Source organism: Geotrypetes seraphini, chromosome 7, assembly GCF_902459505.1.
Source record: "Geotrypetes seraphini chromosome 7, aGeoSer1.1, whole genome shotgun sequence".
In the NCBI taxonomy this organism is placed as follows: domain Eukaryota; kingdom Metazoa; phylum Chordata; class Amphibia; order Gymnophiona; family Dermophiidae; genus Geotrypetes; species Geotrypetes seraphini.
In genome coordinates this window covers 99,102,169-99,116,103 of record NC_047090.1, presented here as the reverse complement: position 1 = coordinate 99,116,103, position 13,935 = coordinate 99,102,169, and the positions used below count along the sequence as shown (strand labels likewise).

Below are 13,935 nucleotides of genomic sequence, written 5' to 3'. Positions count from 1 at the left end.
GTAAAACAATAAGTGAGATTAAAAAATATATCATAAACTAAAAAGAATTGAAAATAAAATCAAAACAGTCAAAACTGAAATCCAGCTTGAACGGGCCCCCGAGCCAACCGTTGGTCCGATGGCCGGACTGCAGCCCTCCTCTGTCGGCTCTCCCCTGCTGGAATGGGGGAGGAGCGAAGACAGTGTCGGGTGCCCCGCTGGAACGGGCCCCCAAGCCGACCGTTGGTCCGATGGCCGGACTGCAGCCCTCCTCCGTTGGCTCTCCCCTGCTGGCATGGGGGAGGAGCGAAGACAGTGTCGGGTGCCCCGCTGGAATGGGCCCCTGAGCCGACCATTGGACCGATGGCCGGACTGCAGCCCTCCTCCGTCGGCTCTCCCCTGCTGGAATGGAGGAGGAGTGAAGACAATGTCGGGTGCCCCACTGGAACGGGCCCCCGAGCCGACCGTTGGTCCGATGGCCGGACTGCAGCCCTCCTCCATCGGCTCTCCCCTGCTGGAATGGGGGAGGAGTGAAGACAGTGTCGGGTGCCCCACTGGAACGGGCCCCCGAGCTGATCGTTGGTCCAGTGGCCGGACTGCAGCCCTCCTCCGTCGGCTCTCCCCTGCTGGAATGGGGGAGGAGCGAAGACAGTGTCGGGTGCCCCGCTGGAACGGGCCCCCGAGCCGACTGTTGGTCCGATGGCCGGACTGCAGCTCTCCTCCATCGGCTCTCCCCTGCTGGAATGGGGGAGGAGCGAAGACAATGTCGGGTGCCCCGCTGGAACGGGCCCCCGAGCCGACTGTTGGTCCGCTGGCCGGACTGCAGCTCTCCTCCATCGGCTCTCCCCTGCTGGAATGGTATTAGATGGTGTTACAGGGTTTGGTTTTGGTCTTTTACTTTTCCCATCTGTAGCAAATACAGTATCCAATGTAAGTTGTTTCTTGAAGCCATTTGAAATCACTTTAGTTAAACTGAAGGGATTAAATAGTTATAAAATCTTTAGTGAGAATGTCCAGGGAGAGGAGCTCTGCACTCAAACTGCCATCCTCCTCGCCTCCAAGTTCCGGAGTTGCAAAGCGTATCTGCTAAATGTGGCCAGCACTGCCTCCAGTGATGAGAAATCCATGACAGACAGAAAATTTGATTGTTGCTCTGAATCACTAGCCAGTTGAACCTAGAGGAAACAAGCTCGGGCAGTATAACAGCCACAAACCTTCACCTGGAGGCATAAGGAAACCACTTCATATGACAGCTTCAGGGATGCTTCAAGTCTGTGGTCCTGCACATCCTTAAGAGCTGTGCTGCCTTCTATAGGAATTGCATTCATTGTTAGAAAATCATGTTGCCCTTTCATACGATACTATATTATTTGGTACATCTATGAGATTTAAAAGCCCAATTTCTGCAAATAATAATAAACTTCTATTAATATTGACAGGGGTTGCTATTCAGCAGATTATCGGAAACTGGAAGTATTACACTAAACTGAATTATACTTTTTGGTGGAATTCAGTATGTCATATTTATAAAATGGAGAGGGTGACTGCCATGCAACAACGAAATTATCATAAGTTCAAAAATATTGGGGGGCCATTGATTAATTATTCTAATGATCAGACATCTTAAACACTTTAGTATTAGATAAGATATAGGGGGGTGTGAATGTGAAAGATAATTATTGATAATTGGTTACTATTAATAAGGGTGGGTGGGTAGGGATTCTTTTATATTTATATATTTGAAGGAATTTAAGTAAGATTGTCAAGTGATTAGTTAAAGTTTTTTCTGTTTGAACATTATACACTTGCAGTAATATTTGAAAATGAATAAAGATTTTTTTTTAAAAAAGGAATTGCAGTCTTTTCTGTGACAGCTATAACCAATGTGTCCCCCTTAGGGAACTTAATTTTATATGATTCCTCAGGGAGGAAAGGATATATAGCCAATATGTAGCCTGAGCTACTTTAAGGCTGGCATCAGGGGTATTCCACTATACGAAAATCAACTTTTACATGATAGCATGAATGTAAAAGGCTTTAGGAAGCTTCTTAGTTCCAGACAATCAAAGGAACCCTGAAGCGAGATTGAGAACCACCAGGTCCTTTGTAATCAATGCAGGAAGCTCTTCCTTATGAAAGAGCTTTGCTGCTGTCATCTCCATCAATATGGAACTCACCATCCTCTAAAGAGGGCTTGTCCAAGTTCAGTCCTTGAGGGCTGTAAATTCAGCAGGGATTATCCTGAAAACATGATCCATTTTCAGCCCTCGAGTACTGAACTTGGACAAGCCTGCTCTAAAGGGTCCCTAGATATTGGAATGAATAGAAGCTATGGAGAGAACTTTATCTAATCTAGGATCTGAGACAGCAGTGCCAGTATCAAAATCCAGCTGGCTACCTATCCCCTCTTAGGAGGCTTGATCCTGAATACGAACAGAAGGAAGCAGGCAGCTCCTGTGAAGACTGGTGGAGCACAGCACAAATTCCGGCAAAAATGGAGCAGCAGAACAGTCTAAAATTCCTACAGAAGCATTTCCTACTCTGGTGAAGGAGATTTGTTGAAGGAATCACTGAATGAATGGCAACACAATGCCTGAAGTCGAAAGCTACATGGGAGAATCAAAGATGGACACTGCTGCCCACAGCTTGAGAAGACCTGAGCTAAGCCTACCAAAAGGTCACACTACTGCATGTTGGAAGAAGGCAGCCCCATGTCGGCAAAAGTGTTTGACAGATTCAGCTGGCACTGCCATCAGGACTGCAAGGAAAGTGAAAGAGACACTTAAGTACCCACAGCGTCAAGGCAATAACTCTTCCCCCCAAAACAAATTAGACAAATAGTGAAAAATTGTTTCCATAGGCTTCTTTGGGTAGTCAGATGCTACACAGGCTGCTAGAGCAGAACCCATGTGAAACTCCTCTTAAAGAAGTAGCCACTTTTTTTCTTTGTTAAGGAAGTAGGAAACAAGAGCAGCAAGAAGATGGGAGGGGGGAAGGGTTCTAGCACCACTAGGTATACCCCAAAAAGAGGCAAGGAGCATAAAGCTTTTCCCTCTTCTCAACTGGACCCAGAGAGCTAGGCCAGGAACAAACATTTGACGAACAGTGCAGGAGCTACCCGAGTTAACACTGAATTAGAACAGCTACACTGTGCCGTTTAGGGCAACGCTCTGTTAGGCCCATCTACCAACAAATTGAAATAAAGAGTTCAACATGCAAATTCTGGACTGATCTGATGATCATGCTAATGAAATTGTCATTTTACATACTGCTTTTTTTAGACACTATTTCATATCAATTTAAGTTGTGATTTATTTATAGGATTTCTTATTTTAGGTTTTAACCAATATATACCAATAAAACAGCCCCAATGCAAAATACATTAAAATACATGCACACTGGATAACCACTTCCCTTAGTGGTCTCCCTCCCCTATCTTGTCTTGTATCCTTCAATCAGTTTTTATTCTTTTTCTGTGCTCTCAGTTCCAAGTTATACAATACAAATGTATATATTTGATTGCACCATAAAAGGTATTCCATATACCATATAAATAAAATGTCTAATATTGCTTTCACCTCATAACAGTGATTCTAGGCAATACCTGTGGTACAAAACACAGATACACAAATTTTTTATGTACCTTCAACAAAAATTTAAATTAGCTGAAAAAAAAAAAAATCTTAAATTTGCAATTTATAAACACCTAAAAACAGAACACCTATTTATTTATTGCATTTGATATGCTACTTAACTCATTATTCAAATCTCTAGCCTCGGCAAATTATAATAAAATTCAATTAGATACACAAAAGACTACTACTTCTATTACTATTTATTATTTCTTTTTTTTTTTATTATTTTAAATTTTTATTCGTTTTTATAACTTAAATCAAGTGTAACAGGAAATAACATTTGAATTGTAAAACATCACTTGATTTGCTATAATATCATTAATATTTATTATTTCTATAGCGCTGAAAAGGCTAATGCAGTGCTGTACATTTTAACATGCAATAGACAGTCTGAAATCAAAATTTAAAAAATATTTTTAAAAAACCAATAGATACAAGTAAATGTGTTTTGGCCCAGCAAGAGATTTTGCTTACCTTTGATCCTATGTATACTGCCTGTATTTCATTAAGCTGTGTAGGTAACAGCTCTTTGTGGAAATAACTAATCAAGTAATCAGCTAGGAAATGACATGCAGCCATATCTGGGTGCTGGTCCAGGGATTCTAAGCATACAGCAAGTCGCATATCACTGTTGGTTATCCTTAGTAACAGCTATAAAATCAAAATAAAAGAATAGGCAGTTCACTTAAAGAGAAGAGATATATTAACTATTAATTAAATAAAAACAGGTAAACTTCCATATAAAATATACATAGAAAGGGAAATATTTTTGATGAAGAGTCAATGGATAAACAGTTTAACTTTCCAATAAAGTAGCTAGGGTTTATATGGGTCTAGGAAAAAGCCTATGCTATCAAAACAAAAATTATTACATTCAAAGTATGCATTATTTCATTAATATTTTAATTGGTCTTCTAACTCCAACAGAATGACTATTATGGGTAATTTATGTTTCCCTAGCAGCAGTCAGATGGATCTATTCAACATCAGCAACTGCAGAAAACCTAACGCTATATCAGAGAATTATCCAGAGTTGCAATGAGTTGGACTCGACTCAACGGCACTTTATCATCAATTGGCAAATACTTCTGAGACTGGACCGTTTCACAATTCTATATGCTAAATCTACTCCCAAATATTATGCAAACATCCCTGATCTATGCAAGAATTCTTCTAGCCTTCATGAAGATGACAGTGAAGCCTACTGGTAATTTTCCTCTTTGACAGTACAGTACCCCACTGTTGTGCAATGGGGCTAGACCTATGTCTTTCTTTCTTTCTATAGCAACAATGCTCCATATATAGATTTTTTTTTTTTAAGTGTTAAAATTTCTTTATTCCCAGGAAAAATGCTCTTAAAATCAACACTGATTAGGAAATCAATTTCCTTTCCAAATGCCAATTTTAAAATGTCAAAGAAGAATCATGATTACATTTAAGAAATGCTGTGTGTAGGGGGTCACATTTACTTTATTTATCTATTTAACATAAGAAGCGCCATCTCCAGAACAGACCCTAGGTCCATCAAGTCTGGCGATCCGCACACGCGGTGGCCCCACCAGGTGTACCCTGGCATAGTTTTAGCCCCCATATCGCTCTAAGCTTCTCGTAAGGAGAAATGCATCTAGCTTACCCATGTCACTTCATGCCACTTATAAGGAGATGTACATCTAACTTACCCTTAAATCCTAGAACGGTGGATTCCGCAATTACCTCTTCTGGGAGAGCATTCCAGGTGTCCACCACTCGTTGCGTGAAGCAGAACTTCCTGATATTTATCCTGAACTTGTCCCCCCTTAGCTTCAGCCTATGTCCTCTTGTCCGTGCCACATTGGACATTGTAAATAATGTTTTTTCCTGCTCTATTTTGTTGATTCCTTTCAGTATTTTGAAAGTCTCAATCATATCCCCTCGCAGTCTCCTTTTCTCAAGGGAGAACAACCCCAGTCTCTTAAGTCTTTCATTTTAATCCAGGTTCTCCATACCTTTCACCAGCTTTGTTGCTCGTCTCTGCACCCTCTCTAGCAGTTTTATATCCTTTTTTAGGTATGGAGACCAATGCTGGATGCAGTATTCCAAGTGCGGTCTGACCATCGCTCTATAAAGCAGCATTATAATTTTCTCCGATCTACTCGTGATTCCCTTCTTTATCATGCCTAGCATTCTATTCGCGTTCTTCGCTGCTGCCGCGCATTGCGCCAACGGCTTCAGTGTCCTATCGATTAATACTCCCAGGTCCTTTTCCTGTTCAGTTTTACCCCAGAGTTGCACCTGACATACTATACTTGTGTTCCTTATTTTTTCTGCCTAAGTGCATCACTTTGCATTTTTCCACATTAAACTTCATCTGCCATTTATCTGCCCAATTCTCCAATCGGCTCAAGTCACTCTGCAAGCCCAAAAGCTATCAAGATAATTTTGTTATTATTTTCTATCACATGCTTTTTCAATCACAGCAACAGGATCAAATGGGGCAGATCATTGCTAATTTCAAAGTTAGCAAGAAACAGAGGCTTGTGAACAAAAATGCACATAAATGGCTGCATAGTTTTATAAGTATTTTCTCTGCATAGAACTGGTTTTAGACTTAGAAATTCTTTTTAAAACATTAAACCCTTAATATGTAAATTCACCAGTCTGCCTGGCAGTCAGCTCTTCTGAATGACAGAAAGAATGATTGTCATTAGTTAGAATAAATAAAAAGTGAATAGAGATGACAGGATTTCCACAGAGGAAGTGCAAATATGTATCCTAAGCAAATCTTCAGCATTCTGCCACATACCACCCCTCCCAAATAACGTTCTGGTCCCAAGCCCACGCCCATCTTGTGGTTGTGATGATAAAACTCAAAAATCATCATTACCCCTTCCAAAACAATCCTGTTAAATGTATAATCGGAAATTATACTTTTAATATTAAACTCTGCCTTCACATACACACATGGCAATGTCCGAAATCCATGCACTTGCATAGTGGATTATTTGAAAATTTGCTTATGCTCCTGGCAGATAAAGGTATGTGCTATTTGGTCCTTCATTTCTGCAGCTTTGACTGAAGTTTCTTTTTGTTGCACGCCTTCCCCTCTAAGCTGCTGCCCGATGTGATTACCATGGGTACAGCTTGCCCTGAGTCTTCAACAACCTCATTACAAGCGGAGCGTGCCTTTACAACTAGTAATCTTAGTCTGACCCACCAGTTCTATCCACTAAGGATGACAACATGCTTACTTGCAGGGCTTTTCGTGAATCACAAGCTTCAAGTAGGTGAAGAAGATGCTCACGGTGAAGACTGATCAACAGTTCTTGAGACACAGGATATAGGTGACACCAGTCCTCACATAAAGCATAATCCTAGAAAGAAAGAAAATACTGTATATGAAAAAGTTTATCTCTGAGCACAAAATTCTACTAGTACAACAGAAGACATGGCATATTGAAAATAGCCAGGATTTCACAGATTCCCCTTTGCTCTCAGCCATTTTTGACACAACTGTAAGGTCTTGCTGGATAGACTGCATCAATTGGATGTTTAGGGCACAATACTTAACTGGTTTCTCACAGACAAGGTCCTATTTCGTGGTAGTTGATTGAATCTCTAAAGGTTAACATATTAGTTAACATATGGAGTTCCACAATGTTCCTCACTATCTCCAGTCCTTTTCAATGCATTCATTTAGCCATCAACTGACTGTATAAGAAAATGGGACTTAACTTCATATATATATGGAGATGATATTCAGATTTTATTCCACTCATGAGACTTTTTGGAAAGTCTATACATTTGTACAGAGGTGTTTAAATTAAATCTTTTACTATCCAAATGTGTAATTTCAGCTTTTATATTCTGCTTCACCAGTACAATTCAGAGTAGTTTACAATACAGATTACAGTAAAATTAAAATATTACAATTCAAAGTACAATTTAGACAACTGAATTAATTATCTCATCTACTGAAATGCTTCACCCAGAGTGCGCCCCCCAACAAGACAAATCTTAAGAACACACTGTGTATACCAAGGTGACCCCTTTCTCCCCAAAAAGGAGGAAAAAAGGTTGACTTGAATATAAACCAAGATTAGAAATTTAGGTTATCTTGGTGATCCAGTTTACTTAGACTAGACATCCTTGCCAAAGGGCCATAGAAAGCTGGTCAACATAAAGAAGAGATTTTTCATAACAATTACAGAAATAAGTAGGAACTTATGTAAATCCTCAATTTATTAATTACACAGTACATCCAGATACAAGACAAAAAAAAAACCATTGTGGGTCTAGCTTACTAAGTTACACCTTTACCTTTTAGGAAAAATAACTGAGATGACTTATTAAAAATATATCATGTAGCACTTGTTTCCCTTGGCCAGTGGCAGACTTACTTGGGATCAAATTCATGGCCTGTTAGGAGGAAGAGGTAATGCACTAAAACACTTGTGAAAAAAAACATACTTATCATAGTCAGCAAATGAATCACAAATACAGTGGAACCTTGGTTTACGAGCATAATTAGTTCCAGAAGTATGCTCGTAAACCAAATTGCTCATATATCAAAGCGAGTTTCCCCATAGGAAGTAAGGGAAACTCGCTTTGATCCGTTCCACCTCCGCCACCCCCCCCCCCCCCCCGAGGCTACCGGCGCTGCTCCATTCCCCCCTCCCCTTGAGGCCACCGATGCTGCTCCATACCCACCTCCCGCGATCCAGCATCCCCATCTGCGAACTGGCATTCTCCCCCTCCCCCCACCGCTCACATCGCCCCCCCTCCCCCGCGATTCTACATCCCCCCCGAGCACCGAAACGAAATCCCTTACCCAGATTGGGTACCGGCACCAGCACCAAAGCATAGGACATGCCGGTGCCGGAAGATCCTTCCTCTTCTGGGCTGGGCTAGACTGGGCTTTGAGCCTTTGCGCATGCTCAAAGCCTTTTGGTCTCGCTCTCTCCGAGATTCTCAGATTCAGGAAGGTCTCTCATGTCAGAAACTGCCCGCAAACGCTCATACAGCCACTTCTTCCCCCAACTCTGGAACCAACTCCCCCCACAAATCAGATTACGGAACTCATTGATGACCTTCCGGAAAGCGGTAAAGACCCTCCTCTTCAAATAAAATTACAACTGCGATCTACCCCTTAAACTCCCCCCTTTTTCCCCCCCTCCCTCCTCCTTCCTGAACCTCTACTTAACCTGTACTTAAATTGCTGTATAATCCTCGTATTTAAACTACTGTATAATCGCTGTACTGTCCAAATATACTCCACTGTGAATGTTTGCTTGTAAGCCGTTATGAGCTACCGGGAAGATGGGATAAAAATCAAAATAAATAAATATAAAGAAAAGGGAACATTTATGTGTATTTGGTCAGATTGTCCCAAGATGTAGCAGTACTGGAAGGATATACTGTAAGCAATGAAGGAAATGTGCCAGTGAACTGCATATACCAACCTTTGCCTCCAGAATAATATCCATTATAGTCTGTGGATGTTCAGTGCAGTCCTTTTTCAAATCTTGCCAATTATCCCAGGCTGCCACTGCTGGTAAGTTCAAAATCTACCAAAAGAAGTAAAAGCTTTTTAATAACTGAATATGGCTGCTTAAGTTTATTAAAAGTTTATTCAGGCCACCTCAGTCCATCTTGGTGTGTGAGCATCTCACATGTTTATGAAATGTATTGGGTCTACTCTAACTATCACATTTCCTGAAGTGACAGAAGGGAAACAAAGCACAATTGCACATTTATAATAAATTCCCTTTTGGGTAGTAAATTCCATAGTACATTAACTCCCATCAGATGAAGCAGTAGGACTTAGTAATATACAATGCAAGAATAATCATATATGTAAAATGGATGCCAATCCTAACCATTCCACTCTTTTGGAGCTAAACAACGGTTAGCTGGGATCATGGAGAAAAAACAGTTAAACAAAACAAGATAATGAGGAAGAAGCAGGCAGGATGTGACTTTAACTATTTAGGATCTTAGCTTCATTCCATACCTTCTCATAAATCTGCATTTCTTTTTGCTTTCTCTGCAGATCTGATTTCAACTCCTGTGCCAATGCAGACTCACTGATGGCATAAGCCAAAATTTCCAGACACATATTGAGAGGCCACTTTTCCAGGAAACGCAAAGCCAGCTTACTTCTCAGGGTGCCATCCTTCACTGCGCATAAGTACCGCCAGCCACTGTCATCTGTGACAAACACACAAGCTATGTATGTGCAACTTGCTCATATAAAGCCTGTCCCCCCATCCTCAAGTTGCTTCATTGGCTTCCTATCCGTCTCCGCATACAGTTCAAACTCCTCTTTTTGACCTGCAAGTACACTCACTCTGCTCCTCGATATCTCTCCTTCATTGGGCAAGTCTATCTTGTTTGTGCCCTGTTCCTCCACTGCTACCTCCAGACTATGTCCTTTCTCTATTGCTACACCTGAAACAGACCGCCCGAGTCGGTACGTCAAGCTCTGTCCCTGGTAGCATTCAAATTCAGACTAAAAATCCACTTTGAGCTTGCTTTTAACTCTTAACCCCCTTGTTCTAAAGCACCCACTGTAGCTTCCTTGTGACCCCGGGCTAGAGACATAAGGAGGTACTCTGTCTCTAGCAGGCTAGATTATGAGCTCGCTAGGGACAGAGATAGTACCTGCATATAATGTGTATAGTGCTGCATAAGCCTAGTAGCACTATAGAAATGATTAATAGTAGTAACTTAGTTCTACTATAAACATTACAAATCACACAATTTACCATTATCTGATTCTCAAGTCAGTTTGTAATCTTTAAGATGCAAGATGTGACAATGCAGGTTCTCTTATGAAACCCATGTAAACAAGCACTCATTTTATTGAAAAAGATTCATATAGATGTGATAAAGTTTTTGTCTTATCCTCTAGCTTCTTTATATTAAGACTGTGGGCTTTCAGTTCAATCAAAACTCTTTCCAGCCCTAATAAATTCCACTTATCTGGAAAATATTGATTTTTACCTTGGCAGCCTCTCTATACTAGGTACTGCGAGTGCTAATAGCATTACACACAAATTCTATATATGCTGCCTAACAAAACTGGTACGAATCAGAATGGCATTTAGCACGATTCTATAAAAGGCACTAACCATATATAGAATCACATTTAGCACCCAAAGGCATGACTAACATTTAGGTGCACCCATTTAGGCCAATGAAAACCAGGCCTAAATACCTTCACCTAAGTTGTGTGAGGATCGGACGTATTCTATAACAGTGCACCTAACTTTTTGGAATGCCCATGATCAGCCTATGCTGCTCCCCTGCCATGTCCCCTTTAGAGATTCATGCTTTAGAATTTACACCCACCACTATATAGAATGCAATTAGAAAGTCATCCTGTAACTTCTAATTGTGCCAATTAGCATCAATTAGGTGTTAATTGCCAATTACTGGCATGGATTAGCTTGTTAAACAACTAAATTGTGAATGCAAATTTGTGCTGCGCAACTCTGGTCATACAGCCTTAGGGAGTAATTCTAAAAGCGGGCACCCTCTTTAAGGCACCCCAGTGCTAAGCTGTTAGAGACCACCCGAGATCAGGATGCCTAAAGTTTAGATGACTCAATTACACGAGCTATACATATTACAGTATTCTGTAAGCAGCACACACAAATTGTAGCACCTCCCATACCCTCCATGTTCTGTCCATGTAGACACATCCCTTGCATTTATATGTTATACCATTTATGAACCACTGCAGAATAGCGTTTCGCTGTTTTGCTGCCAGTTATAGGCATAAGTGTACTCTTAACCATGAAAGTGCAGACATTCTGTACATTCACATGCGCAACGGGCACTAAATGTGGGCGCCCAGTTACAGAATTGACCTTTTAACTGAACTGAATCAAGCAACAGAAAGCCTGACCTGCACACTACATCGCAGTATGTCCATAACTACTACCATGTTTCTTTCACTAAAAAAACACTAATAAAAAAAAGAAAAATCTAGAATCTAAATTAGTGAAATCAAACCTCTAATGGATACAAGTAGGCATTCTCTAAGCTTAGAGAGTTCCCATTTGGCATGATTTTTACCGTTTTGTACTGCACCACTGGTGTATCAAGAATATAGTTAATTTACCTTGAGCAGTTGCACAGCATAGCACAGCATCTCTCACGCTGGAAAGTTCTTTAATGTCTTGTCCATACAGGTCCAACAGCTTCAATACCTTGGTCCAATGCCCAGTCGTAAGAGCTTCCTGAAAAGATTGTGTCAAAACATCAATAGCGGTGCTAGAATTCAGCCCTGAGAATACTAGAGAAACACAGGGCTTGCCGCAAAGTATGCTTCCAGAACTGCTCTCCTCCTCTAGGATACTCTGGAAAGGCTCCGACATGGCCAAGAGGAAATTCTGCAGGACTGGAAACTCTTGAAGTAAGATCTCACATTCCTTTGCAATCTGTTCCATGTCCAAGGGAGCTTCCCTTTTGCTTCCTCTAAATTCTTTCCATGACAGACTCAGTCTGGGTGCCCTCTGCACCCTGGATGCACTCAAACAGGCAAGAGCCGCAATTAACTTGGATTGGGATTTCAGGAAGCTCAGAACTGAAGAGGTTAGAGTATATTGGTTGGTATCACCAGGAGAGGACGAGACAGTGCCAACAATATTCTCTTCTGTATCCATAACTGGACTGGGAATCAGGATTTCCATGTCGGACAAACAGTGCTGCACATACTCCTGGGTTAATTGGATAATATTAAGTGAGAAGGAGTGAGCCTGACTTTTGCTCCTGCTACACAGGGGTAGCGGCTCACAACAGCAACTTATGATAATCTGCTGTACATTTATATTCAACTCTTCTTTATTCACAAGTGAAGATAACCTATGGTATGAAACAGAAAAGAGGCACAAACTCATGTACATGCCACAAGCCAACATAAGTTTATTTTTCCAAGTATTTTTATAAACTACTCTATTTGGTCCTTTCTATTTTAACCTCTTCACTAGAATGTCATTAAGCAACACCCTTCTGTATTCTCTGCTATCTACATGTAAGACTCCCATACATGGGTCAAGAATAGTAATGATCTTTATGAACTTGTGATCACACCTGGCAGCTCACAGATTTCCAAATTACCATCTGATTTTTATGGGGATTCCTTACAAAAAGGAACAGAAAAGCCCCTGATCTATTCCAATAAACCCAAATTTTCTATTTTTCAATTATATCACATACCTTAATAAAATGCACTGTCTAGTCAATCAAGAGAGTGAAATGTGACCAGCGAGTGGCTTAAGCAATTAAAGAATCCTATTCAGTTAATGGCTTTTCATTAGCAAATGATCACATGGATAGCAAACTTCAGAGCCAATGGCAATTGTGGAAGAAGGAATACTACACTCCAATAGATGTGACTCTCCAGTCACTCTAATGGGGATATACATTAGGCTTTCTGAGAAAATATCTCTCCCAGACAGCTAGAAGCTAATAACCGCCTTATCTTTAGAGCAATGATCCTAGATAAGAGAAAGCAAAGGTTACAACATTTGTTGTTAGCACTTAGCAAAGCTGTTACTGGTGTATGCATGTATCAAAAAAAATATTAGTCAAGTCTATAAGGTCTCATTACTGATGCCTGAATAAGTAAGTCCTTACAACCAATAAACATTATTCGGTCAATGGTTTATATCTAAACACAGAAAATGATGGAAATAAGGCAGTAAGGCCCATTTAGTCTGCCAAATTTAATTTCTGATGCAATATGACAGATTCCAGTTGATCTCTAGCTGCCTTTCACTTTGTCATAACTAAGAGATCTCTGCACTTGTACCGTGATCTCATGAATTCTGCCACAATTTTTAATCTCCACTACCATTCCATCCACCTAAGTCTACCTACCTCCTCTCTCCGTAAGCCTAATACTTCTAGTTCTAGACAAGGGGTCTCAAAGTCCCTCCTTGAGGGCCGTAACCCAGTCTGGTTTTCAGGATTTCCCCAATGAATATGCATGATATCTATGTGCATACACTGCTTTCAATGCATATTCATTGGGGAAATCCTGAAAACCCAACTGGATTGCAGCCCTTAAGGAGGGACTTTGATATCCTTGTTCTAGACCATTCGTTCTTTTGAATAAGGTTTGTTTCTTATGCATTTATACCTTTGAAAATCTCTCTTCTCTAGGGAATATATATTTAGAGCTTAATGTTTTCCATCACAAGTTTCATTAAAAATTTGATACAACACTTATAAAATTTCTAAGCGATTTCCACAATAAAATATGGGGGAAAAAAGAACATATAAAAGCATGGCATTTGACCCGGCACCAGTATGGTAGATTCTCTGTGTCATGAGG

General features: G+C 40.6%; 1 protein-coding gene across 2 annotated transcripts in view; it reads right to left on the bottom strand.

The window, feature by feature from the left end:
* The window catches only part of ZFYVE26 (zinc finger FYVE-type containing 26), a 244,083-nt gene that overhangs the window by 99,592 nt on the left and 130,556 nt on the right, over nucleotides 1–13,935 (bottom strand). For both annotated transcript variants that reach the window (XM_033951453.1, XM_033951454.1), the window contains exons 20-24: nucleotides 11,719–12,461; nucleotides 9,604–9,800; nucleotides 9,053–9,157; nucleotides 6,842–6,964; nucleotides 4,089–4,265 (exon numbers count right to left, since the gene is read on the bottom strand). In XM_033951453.1, coding sequence (XP_033807344.1) covers nucleotides 4,089–4,265; nucleotides 6,842–6,964; nucleotides 9,053–9,157; nucleotides 9,604–9,800; nucleotides 11,719–12,461 — 1,345 coding nt within the window. The remainder of the gene's footprint in view (nucleotides 1–4,088; nucleotides 4,266–6,841; nucleotides 6,965–9,052; nucleotides 9,158–9,603; nucleotides 9,801–11,718; nucleotides 12,462–13,935) is intronic.